This window comes from Eriocheir sinensis, chromosome 17, assembly GCF_024679095.1.
Source record: "Eriocheir sinensis breed Jianghai 21 chromosome 17, ASM2467909v1, whole genome shotgun sequence".
Taxonomy (NCBI): Eukaryota; Metazoa; Arthropoda; class Malacostraca; order Decapoda; family Varunidae; genus Eriocheir; species Eriocheir sinensis.
Window position 1 is genome coordinate 14662861 of NC_066525.1, and position 12312 is coordinate 14675172.

Sequence of the window (12312 nt, forward strand, 5' to 3'; positions counted from 1 at the left end):
GTGTTTGGCGTTGATATAAAAAGTAGGAAAGTTTACGAATCCACACAGGAAATCTCTTTGATATCTGGTACCGAGTAGAAGTAACGAATCATTGTAGAGAATATAGTTTGGTTTGGGCGCTTACAATGACTGTACTGAACTGTCGAACTGGCCCTTAATCTCCTTCTTTTCCCCTAACCACTTTCTGAAACTTAAGAGCATGGTAAATCCTTCACGTCTACTGTTTTACGCCCCGAAGCCCCTTTAGAAATTCCCTTGATCTCTTTTTTTTCCTTATGCCCTTTCTGAAATTATAAGTGTTTGCTAAATCCATTACTTCTCTTTTACGTTACTGTTTTCTTCTAGTAATTCTCGTACTCTCCTTTCTGCCCACTCCCCTTTCATCTTTCCCGTTTTCCTCACTTTTTCCCTTCATCTCCTTTCTATCCAAACCGCCTTTCTGAAATTTAAGTGTCTGCTATAATCATTACTTTTGCTTTACGTTCCTGTTTCCTTTAGTAATTCTCTCAATCACCTTTCTTTCCGCACCCTCCTTTCTTGACACTGGGGAGCATTCTTAATCCATCCCGTCTTCTATCCCACGTTTCTGTTTTCCTCAGTGATTCCCTTAGTCTCCTTTCTTTCTTCCCTCCCCGCTTTTCTAAGGTTCACGTGCTTGCTAAATCCATCACCTTGTCTTGCCGCTTCCCCAGCCAGCAACTTCAGCCACAGGGACATTGCAATCCTCCAATAGCTTCTAGTAGTCTCTCTCCACCTGCCCCAGCTGCTGCATTCTCTTTGATGATTATTCCTTCGGGCCAGACATCCCTCCCTCTCAAACTCATCCACCAAGCTACTAACTCATCCACTCCTTCACTCACCCACTCACATTCTTTACCTACGTACCATCATCCGACTCACTCTCACACTTTCTACCTGCATAGCGTCACTCACCCATCAATTCATCCACTCACATCCTCTGCCTTCATACCCTCATCCACCTACTCACTCTCACACTTTCTACCTGCATAGCGTCACTCACCCATCAATTCATCCACTCACAACCTCTGCCTTCATACCCTCATCCACCTCTCCGACACATCCCAGTTACTAATTCACTCACCCATTCACTCATCCCCCACCCACCTAGAGAGCCATTCCACTTTGTTAGGCTTGCTTTACTGCTCTACTCACTGGACTCCTGCTAAATTTATCACCGGTCAGGGGGAGAGAGAGAGAGAGAGAGAGAGAGAGAGAAACAGCATCAGTACGAGGTGGGAGTGGGAGAGAATGATGCAACTGTTAAAAGGTGTCGTTTTTCATTCGTCACTTTCTGGAATAAGCGTTTTGTGGCAGTGGTGTTGATAGTGACGGTGATGATGATGGTGATAGTTATGGTGTGGCAATGGTGTTTTTTTTTTGTTTACAGTAAAGCAACTCAAGGGCAAAACTAAAAAGCAAAAAAAAAATCACTACTTCTACTCCTATCAGCAATACTCCTATAAGAAACAGTAATAAAGAGTAGCAGTGGGGTTTATACAAGTCACTCCCTCACCTATTTTCACCTCAGTTAAATACAGAGATAAAAGTATCACCCAACCTATCGTCACAGTACACCAGCACCCTCATCCACGCCGCAGCCTCACACGTTTCTCTCTGTGCGGGCATGTCTAGTCGCACGGTCACCTGATGCTGCTATGCTTTGCCCGCGAGTTGCCTTATTTTTTTTCTCTCTCTCTCTCTCTCTCTCTCTCTCTCTCTCTCTCTCTCTCTCTCTCTCTCTCTCTCTCTCTCTCTCTCTCTCTCTCTCTCTCTCTCTCTCTCTCTCCCCCCCCCAACGCCCTACAGGTTTCCCCTTACACAAAATCCTTTACAGAGAAATGTACAGACTTCATCAGTGTGGATGTTTGGCGTGAAAGCCGACACACACACACACACACACACACACACACACACACACACACACACACACACACACACACACACACTCTTGAAATATCGAATACCTCCTGTTTTTTTTGTGTGACTCGAAGGAAAGAAAAAATAGATTAGTCGAGAAAAGTTTGGTTATAAGTTTCCTGTTCCATCGGAGAGAGAGAGAGAGAGAGAGAGAGAGAGAGAGAGAGAGAGAGAGAGAGAGAGAGAGAGAGAGAGAGAAATAATATTTGTTTTGGTGTTATTCCTAAAGTGACCCGACCCTTCAACTGTCTAGACCTGGGTGTCATTGTTGTTCTTGTTGTTGCTGTTGTTTTAGGTGGTGGTGGCGGTGGTGATGGTGATGATGATAATGATGATCGTGAGGGGAGTTGATACCTGATTCTTGACTTGCATGTTTCTTTTTTTTAGCATACATTTTTCACCTTCACTTAGACCTCGCCTCAGAATTCTTCCATACCACTTTTTCTTCTTTAAAGTCTAAATCGTTTTCTTCTCTTTATTCCTTGTCTTTCTTTTATTTCACCGTATTTTGCTTCGTCTCTTCTTTGCCCATCTCTTCAGACATTCTCTTCTCTTCTGCCACTTCTCTTTCACTTCTCATTTCTTTCCCGCATCATTCATCTTCTCGCCTAATTTTCCTCTCTTCTTCCTTCTGTTCTCTTTACTCTCTCTGCGTCCATGTTCCCTCCCCTCTTCGTTACAGGTTCTCATAATTTCCTTCGTCCTTCTTCTGTCTTCTTTCAGTACCTCCCCTCTCCTTCTTCTACTCTTTCCTTCTTTCACTATATCTATCTATCTACCTATCTATAACTGCTTATCTCTCTATCTACCTATGTATTTATCTATCTATCTATCCATCTATCTACCTATCTATCTATTTAATTATCTATCTACTCATCTATCTATCTATCTTTTTCTCCATATCAATTTCACAAATATTTTTTCCCACATCACATTTCATTTTTTTATCTTTTTGACCACGTAGAAGATTTTTTTGGCAGGGAGCTAAAGGACACGCCATCCCCAGACACGCTCTACGGCCGGTTCAATATAGTGATTTGCATATGTATTGACTTGTTAATTTCCACGTGATTATACCTCAGCCCGCCGAGCATAACAGCATAGCTCGCTTATCGAGAAGTTTGGGATGTGTTTTTTTTTATCTGACTTATATTTTTCTTTCTGATGACCTTTTTTCTTTTTCGTTGTTGGGTTAGTTAGGTGGTTGATGGTAATTATAAGTTTTTGGTGTGTGTAGTGCAGGGAGGATCGTGGTGTGTGTGTGTGTGTGTGTGTGTGTGTGTGTGTTACATAAAGCGTGTGTTGTAATAATCTTTTCTATTATTTTATCAGTTTCCTATTTGCTCAAAACTCTACACAAATTATATGATGCTTATATTTTTTGTTGTTTAGAAAGTAACAGTATTCGTCATTTCTTTATCTTTTTTTTCTTCTATCTAATCTAGCGCTTCCTTCCGCAACATTGCCTTCAGAGTATCATTCATTTTATCTATGTTTTATCAGCAAAATTTCTCATGGTATGCCTCTTGATCTTGTCGTCCTATTTATTTTATACGCGTTATTTTTTTCGCATAGATATTGCACGGATATTTTTTTAAGCCACAGACAGACCAAAGAGCAAAGAGGGAAGAGTGGGAGAGCGTAGAGAAAGCTTGCAACACGCGGACCCGAAAAAGAAAATGTAGCGTGAAAATCCTTGTTTCTGTTCGCCTACGTTCGTTTTTTTCTGTTCTCGTTCAGTTTCTTATTTGTTGTTTCTCTGTTTCAGTTATCTCGAGGCAACTCTATATACATTCATACTTTTCCCTGTAAACTCATCCATTCATCGTACGTTCCTTTAGTAATTGGATCTGAGACTGAGACATATTTTTTTGTACACCATTTTTTTTTACAGCAGAGGAGACAGTTCAAGGGCGTAAAAAAAAAAAAAAAACAATAATGGAAAAAAAAGCCCGCTACTTACTGCTCCTCCATGGTCTCCCAACTCCAATATTTTGCAAGTATCTCGAAACAGCAAACGCCTCAGTAGTCTTAGTGATATCTTCCTTTTCTTGAATTCTCCACAAAGCAGCGAACCCTTTTAGTCTTGCCACATTAACACGCATTTAGCTTATGTTTTCCTTACCTTGAATTCACGTCTAACAACAAAAGCATTAAAATCTGTAATATTATCACATTTATTTAATATTTTTCTTTTCTTTACGTCATTCTAAAACAGCAAACACTTCGTCTTGTCACACTATCACACATTTATTTTCATTGTCCTCCTTTTCAGTACATCCTAAAACTTCAAATACCTCAATTCTTGTTCCACTATCACGCATTTATTTCCATTTTCTTTTCTTTTCAGTTCATCCCAGAACTTCAAATACCTCAAGTCTTGTCACAATATCACACATTTATTTCCATTGTCCTCCTTTTTAGTTTATCCCAAAACTTCAAATACCTCAAGTCTTGTTACACTATCACGCATTTATTTTTGTCATCCTTCTTTTTTATTCACCCCAAAATAGCACAGATCTCCATGTCTTCAAAGTAATGGACAACCTTTTTCCAGACCCTCTTTACATCATCCAGGATATATTGAATCTGCGACCTAATAGTGTGTTTACAGAGGCGTCTTAGAGCTAACTTAAGGCTTTTATCTCATATCTTCCTTCTTTTCAATACACTCCAAGATAGCTCACATCTCAAAGTCTTCAGAGTATGTCAAGACTTTCTTTCATTACCAAACTACGTCAAAATATTCTGTGTACAACGTGAATCTTATAGTTACCTTGGGGCGTGTATCTTATACCTTCCTTCTTTTCCATAAACCCCAAAGTAGCATACATCTCAAAGTCTACAAAGTATTCCACGACTTTTTTAATATAACTACTTTACATCATCTAGAATATATTAATCTGTGACGCAATATAACGTCGACATGGTGAGTCTTGAGGCATTTATCTTATCTCTTTCTTCTTTTCTGTTATATGATCCACCCCAAAGCAGCACGCATATCAAAGTCTTCAAAGTATCGCATGACTTTTTAATGTAGCTTCTTTGCATCATCTGGAATACATTAAACCTCTGACGCAAAATTGTGTACCAGGCGCACGTCTCAGAGCTGACTACGGACGCCACACCTGTTTTAATCACCCACTAACCCTAGACGAACCTCAAGTATCCCCGCCGTGTGTCTTATGACTTTAATCCCCCACACAAACACTCCTCCCCTCGCCAGGTCTTTGTCAGAGTTTCGTCCTTCGCAAAGTTTCCCAATTTAAATTCTTTTAGTGAGGCTTCCGGTTCAAGGGCCATCAGTCTCAGGAGGGAAGGTTGTGTAATATTGTTTTTGATAATGGAGATGATTTTGATGGTGTGGGGTGGTGGTGGTGGTGGTGGGGATGGGCTAGGAGGATCGTGGTTATGGTGGTGACGGACGTGGTGTTGGTGGTGACGGAGGTGGTGGTGGTGGTGACGGAGGTGGTGGTGGTGGTGGGGATGGGCTAGGAGGATCGTGGTGGTGGTGGTGACGGACGTGGTGGTGGTGGTGACGGAGGTGGTGGTGGTGGTGACGGAGGTGGTGGTGGTGGTGACGGAGGTGGTGGTGGTGGTGACGGAGGTGGTGGTGGTGGTGACGGACGTGGTGGTGGTGGTGACGGAGGTGGTGGTGGTGGTGACGGAGGTGGTGGTGGTGGTGACGGAGGTGGTGGTGGTGGTGGTGATAATGAATAGTGTTACTTTTGTTGGTAGTGACAATGATGATGGTACAATTGATAATGATAATGACGGTGGTGATGGTCATAGTAGATAATGATGGTGTTACTGCTTTTGATGATGATGATGATGATGATGAAGATGACGGTAGTGGAATGTCATGGTCTATCATCTATTATACATTACACTTCATGATCGTTGTGTATCTGTGTGACCTATCTTTTTTTATATCATATGAGATGTAATTGAGGTTTGCTTGGTTATGGGGTTTTTTTGTTTGTGCTTGTGTGTGTGTGTGTGTGTGTGTGTGTGTGTGTGTGTGTGTGTGTGTGTGTGTTATGCTGTGTGTTGCTGATTATTCACGCAATTTCGGATACTTAAAATACTATTGTCAGCGATTACCCATGTGTGTGACCTCCAGTAGTATATTATTTTGTTAGTAGCTTTTCGTGTACTCAATTAGTCATCAAATTAACACACACACACACACACACACACACACACACACACACACACACACACACACACACACACACACTTGTATTGATTGTTTTATTGTTATTTTTAAGCTTCAGTAATATAAAACAACGGCTTCCTCACTCAAGCTATTGTTTGCCGCGATTAGGGGGGGGGGCCGAGAGAGAGAGAGAGAGAGAGAGAGAGAGAATCATCGTGTGGTCAGAATATCGGTCAGTCAATCACTCGGCTGGTTAGTCTCTTAACGATCTCGATCACTGCAGATCTGTCAGTCAGTCGGTCTGTCAGTCAGGCAGGCAGCGGCATTTGTTTTTTTTCTGGTCAATAATCAATAATTTCAAAACACACAAGCATATTTTTTTTTCTCTCCAGCATTCAATCCATGTATTTATCTGCTATTCTTTGTTATATTTCATTTTCTTTCTCTTCCTTTTTTCTTGTTTTCAATATCTGTATCTTTTTTTATTCTCTTTTACTTTTTTGTTTTGTTTTTTGTGTTTATCTTTTTATACTTTTTTTCTATTTTTCCCATTTTTTCCTTCTTTCTGTCGATCTCTCTCATAGACGTTTTCTCTTTCTCCTCCTCCTCCTCCTCCTCCTCCTCCCCTTCCCCCTCCTCCTTCTCCTCCTCTTCCTCTTCCTTTTCCTCCTCTCCCTCTAGTATAACAGGTAGGTAGATATATAGATAGACAGATAGATAGACAGATAGATTGGTAGATCGATAGAGAGAGACAGAGAGATTAGTTAATATATAGACAGGTAGGCGGACCGATACCAGAAGCACCATTACAACAGTCGGTCTCGCTCCCTCGGCCTCCCATCACGCGCGCCGATTCACCTTAATTACTCTATATTGGAGGTGCGCGGGCGAGGCGGCGGCCCAGAGACATTTAGCTACGATTTTTTTTTATTATTTTTTGTTGTTTTGTTGTTCTCATTCTCTTAGTGTTTGTCCTGTTTGTTTGTTTGTTTGTTTGTTTCATGGTTTTTTTTTCCCTTCTGCTTCGAAAGTTTGTAATGTATTTCTCTTATTTTGTTTCGAAGTGGTAAAGTCAGTCCCCGCGAGTTTCAGATTTCTCTCTCTCTCTCTCTCTCTCTCTCTCTCTCTCTCTCTCTCTCTCTCTCTCTCTCTCTCTCTCTCTCTCTCTCTCTCTCTCTCTCTCTCTCTCTCTCTCTCTCTCTCTCTCTCTCTCTCTCTCTCTCTCTCTCTCTCTCTCTCTCTCTCTCTCTCTCTCTCTCTCTCTCTCTCTCTCTCTCTCTCTCTCAGGCAAAGACTCAGGTCATTTGTCGCTAAGCCTCAACGTTTTCTCCTTCTCCTCCTCCTCCTCCTCCCCCTCCCCCTCCCCCTCCTCCTCCTCTTCCTTTTCCTCCTCTCCCTCTATATATCCAACTTTCTAACCCCATCCCATTCTTTTCTCGTAAATCTCCTCGCTGTTATCTTTCTTCCTCTCTTGTTATATTTTATCGCTTCTAATAGTCCTCCACCCTTTTGTTCTCCTCTCCTCTTCTCTCCTCTCCTGTCCTCTCCTCTCCTCTCCTCTCCTCTGCTCATCTATCTCAGTTCCCTTTCTGTTCCTTCCCTGTGTGTCCGTATATTTGTCAGAGCCTGAAAATACCCTGCACACACACACACACACACACACACACACACACACACACACACACACACACACACACACATAAACACACACACTCCCACGTCAGGAAACTTAAATAAGACAGCCCTTGCCCTTTGCACCATGTGAAGGATAGTGAATAAAATATGAAGAGAGAGAGAGAGAGAGAGAGAGAGAGAGAGAGAGAGAGAGAGAGAGAGAGAGAGAGAGAGAGCAATAACATACAAAGATTGATGGACAGACCAAACGCTGTGTGCTGTGTACTAAAAAATAACTATGGAAAAATAACCCTATCGAAAAGAAGTGCTTGGTCGGATTGACGTATTGACAGTAAGACAGATAGGTAGGCAAAGTGACGACTGACTGACTGACTGACTGACTGACAGGCCGACGAGAAGGATAACAACCAAAGACATATAAAAACAAGAACATAAAGGATGATTGATTAGTGAAAGAAAAAAATCAATGTTCACCGTAAAAAGGAAGACATTAAGTAATTACAAATAAACACTCAGGCAAACTAGCAAACAGACAGCACAAATAGGTCAAAATATATAAAAGACTGCAGCATTTTTTTTATAGCAACTACGAGAAACTTTTACAGCCCCCCCTTCCCACACACACACACACACACACACACACACACACACACACACACACACACACACACACACACACACATGCACACTTTCATAAACACGCTACCCTTCAAAAAAAAAAAGTAACCTGATGAAAAAGAAATACGCAGTGCAGTCGTGTGCATGCGATGACCCCCAAAAAAGAAAAAAAAATATTGCACTGGTTTATCCGGATTCCATTGCCTGATTGCCTCAACTTTCTGGACGAGTCATGGGCATTGTGGGTTTCGTTTCGTTTTGGTACCTTGACATTAGGAACAACCGTATCTATCTGTCCCTTTATGTTCTTTTTGTCTCCTCGTTTGTGTTTTTTCGTATAGCCGTGTGTCTTTTGTGCTTCTGTATCTTGTTCTCAGCCCATTTTCTCTTTGCACTATTCGCGTACTACTCTTGCATTTCGTATTTTTTTTTAAAGCCCTCCAGTTCAGCTTTCCTTTCACATAATTCTGCATCTCCACGCCCCACCCACTCATCTAGTCAGTTTTATGTTCCATGCGCTCACCTCCTCTTCTTCGACATGTATTTTGACAACTGTATGACCAGTAGGCAGCTAGGGGGATTGGATAGGTTAAATAGGCATTAGATTTTAAGGTGATAAAATGATGAAATAAATATTTAATCGTATACTTCTGAGAGGAACTCTTTGTTTCACCTCGTCACCTCTAATCTCTGCCCTCCGCATGCCCCCGCCCTTCCTTCCCCTCCACACCGCCCAGCCGGTAATAAGCCAGGGCGTCTGGCCATTGCCATCTCGATAATACATGTATTATCGAGACGGCAATGGTCTGGCGCGGGAGGCGGGAGCGTGTTTTCCCTTCACAAACACTCATAAAAAAAGATTCGCCGTTTCTGGACTGGGATGAAGGCAATTTGTTCCGTTGTTCCTGTAATGGTTATGGCAGCGATTATGAGTTTGACGAACACTACCCATTTTTCTTTCCTTCCTACAGGCGAGCTACTGCACGTCGGCGGGGTGGAAGGACTTCCGCGAGAGCTACAAGCCGGTGCACGGGTGCATGTCGCTGGTGGTGTGCGTGTTCGGCTCGGTGGCCAACGTGATCAACATGGTGGTGCTGACCCGCCGCTCAATGGTGTCGCCGACCAACGCCATCCTGACGGGCCTGGCGGTGACGGACCTGCTGGTGATGGTGGAGTACATCCCGTACACGATGCAGTACGTGTGGCAGTGGGAGTCCCGCACCGAACAGTTCTCCTGGGGCTGGGCCGTCTTCATCCTCATCCACGCCCACCTGAGCCAGGTCTTCCACACCATCTCCATCGGCCTCACGGTGACGCTGGCCGTCTGGCGTTACATCGCCATCGCCTACCCGCAGAACAACACCACCTGGTGTAACATGAGCCGCACGCTCAGGGTCATCGCCGCTTCTTTCTTCTGCTCAGTTATCTTCAATATCCCTAATTATCTCAACTTCACCATCATCCCGTTCACCTATAACGGCGAGACGCTGTACCGGGTGGACCTGAGCCGCCTAGCACTAGCCCACGGGGAGATTCTCAAGAACATCACCTTCTGGATCTACTCGGTCATTCTGAAACTGCTGCCGTGCGTAGCTCTCACCATCCTCTCGATAGCAATCATAAGGGAGCTGCTGCGCGCCGCACGTCGCCGAGCTCAACTCATGAACTCGTCGGGTCGCGCCAACGACGCAGAGCGAGTGGCGGACAGAGTCACCAAGATGCTACTGGTCATTCTGGTGCTATTCCTGGCGTCTGAGGTGCCGCAGGGCGTCCTCAGCCTCCTGACGGTCATCCTCGGGTCAGAGTTCTTTCCGTGTTACAGCAACCTCGGCGAGATAATGGACATGTTGGTGCTGCTCAACAGCGCCATCAATTTCCTGCTGTACTGCGCCATGAGCAAGCAGTTCCGCGACACGTTCAGCGAGCTGTTCAAGCCGTGCTGCACGCCCGTCCTTGGGGTCCGCAAGAAGCGGTTCCTCCCCAGTTGGATGACGGGCACCTTCACCGACCCCGGCACGGAGAGCAACAACACCTGCATCACGCACGTGTAGCGAGCGGTGTGTAGGCGGCGGCGGTGAGGGCGCGGAGGCCCTATCGCCTGCTGATGGAGGAGGACTATGATTAAGACAGGAATTAATGTTGAACGTTTATAACGCCACACGCTATGATCTCCTCCGTACACACGCGCCGAGCCCCAGACGTGACGCTGAAACTAATGGACAGATAGGCTTGAACGGAGCGGTGGCAAACACGTGAATACATCAGCGCGATCACGGCAGCTTTCCTGGCGCACTCGAGAATGAGGCGGCGGGAACCAGCCCTCCCCGCCTGGCCCCTCCCCCGGACACAGCACAGCATGCTACACCTTAGTCCGCCAGCCACCTCCCCCTCGAAGTCACCTCACCCGCCCTCGCCCTCCCCCTGTCCATAACATCTCGGCGTGTTCCCCGCCGTGCGTGTACCCCCGGGAGGCGAGGACGGGCGGTGAGCAGCGGCAGTGATGAGCCGCGTGGACGGACAGGACAAGACCTTTATTTGTATTTCCTGAGTGCTTGTTAACGTGGCGCCGCCCACCGTGCAGGGACGACGAGGCGAGGCGCGAGGAGGCACACGCCCCGCGCACCTCATTATCGGCGGTAAGAAGGCGTGTGAGCAGCTGCCGTGGAGGACAAAAGCAAATTTGCCAAGTTGTCACGAAATGGCTGCCGTGTGTCTGTCCTGGAGTCCTCCCAATCCTGCGAGGCCCCCAGGACACGGCCGCGTCCACAGAGTACAATAGAAAGTCAATTAGTTAAGGTTCGATGACGGTGTGTGTACCATACGCTTTGCCGGGGTTTGTATAGAACGGTAGAGGACGAGGACGTTTGTATGTATGTATGTATGATATGTGTATGTATGATATATGTATGTATGTATTATTAGTGTTACTACTATTATTATTATTATCATTATTATTATCATTATCATTATTATTATTGCTACCTTAAGAGAACAGAGTCATTGTGTATCGGTGTACTGTTTTTGTGTACATTTTTAACGGTGTTTAAGTTAATCCGTGGCCCGGAAGGTGCCGTCATAGGTGTGACTTGGAATGTTACGTATTATTATCCATCTGTTTGCCGAGACTCGCCCCACCACCCGCCTCCCTCACCCTTCCTCCTACCTCGTCCCCCTCCATCGCCTCTCCCTCCTTCCTCCTTTGCTGGGGCAGTGAATGAACACTGTATTCCTCACTCCAACACTTCCTACACGCACCCACGAATTCCCCTCCTCCCCCTCCTCCCCTCTTCCTCCTCCTCCTCCTTCTCTTCTTCCCTCCTCTTCCTCCTCTCTCTGTGTTATATTTGTAGGCAATTGTTTGTTCCGTGTTTTCCAGATGCATTTCAGCAAGAGGCCATTGAGCTGGTTTATGTAGTAACTCCGTCTTGTGTGTGTGTGTGTGTGTGTGTGTGTTTGAGACCCAACAAGGTTTAATATTAATGAGAATATTATTGTAAATGACGTCTTATTCACCCACCCCCCACCCCTCCTCCTTCTCCTCCTCCTCCTCCTCCTATTCTTATTCCTCCTCCTCTTCCTTCTTCTCCTCTTACTTCTCCACTCTCTCCGATAACCATTAATGTATTTTTCTTTGGCCAGATGGAATATTGAATAGGACGTGGGATGAGAAAATACACACACACACACACACACACACACACACACACACACACACACACACACACACACACACACACACACACAAATGTTATACGCCGTAAGCCAATTTATGTATGAATTTTTCGACTTTCCATCGCGACACACCTGGCCCGTAGTGAATAAACATCGGGTTACCTGCTGGTGTCCGGGTGCTCTCTATCACTCCTGTCCTCCTCCTCCTCCTCCTCCTCTTCGCCTCTTCCCTTCCTTTCTTTCAGCCTATTCTTCATCCCCTGTGTATCCTTTTTTTTTCTCTGTTGGTG

General features: G+C 44.9%; 1 protein-coding gene across 2 annotated transcripts in view; it reads left to right on the top strand.

The window, feature by feature from the left end:
* LOC126999990 (G-protein coupled receptor dmsr-1-like) overlaps positions 1-12096 on the top strand; it is a 144808-nt gene extending 132712 nt beyond the window's left edge. For both annotated transcript variants that reach the window (XM_050863338.1, XM_050863339.1), the window contains exon 3: positions 9322-12096. In XM_050863338.1, the coding sequence (XP_050719295.1) occupies positions 9322-10401 (1080 nt within the window). In that variant the 3' untranslated portion in view covers positions 10402-12096. The remainder of the gene's footprint in view (positions 1-9321) is intronic.
* Positions 12097-12312: the final 216 nt, after the last annotated feature.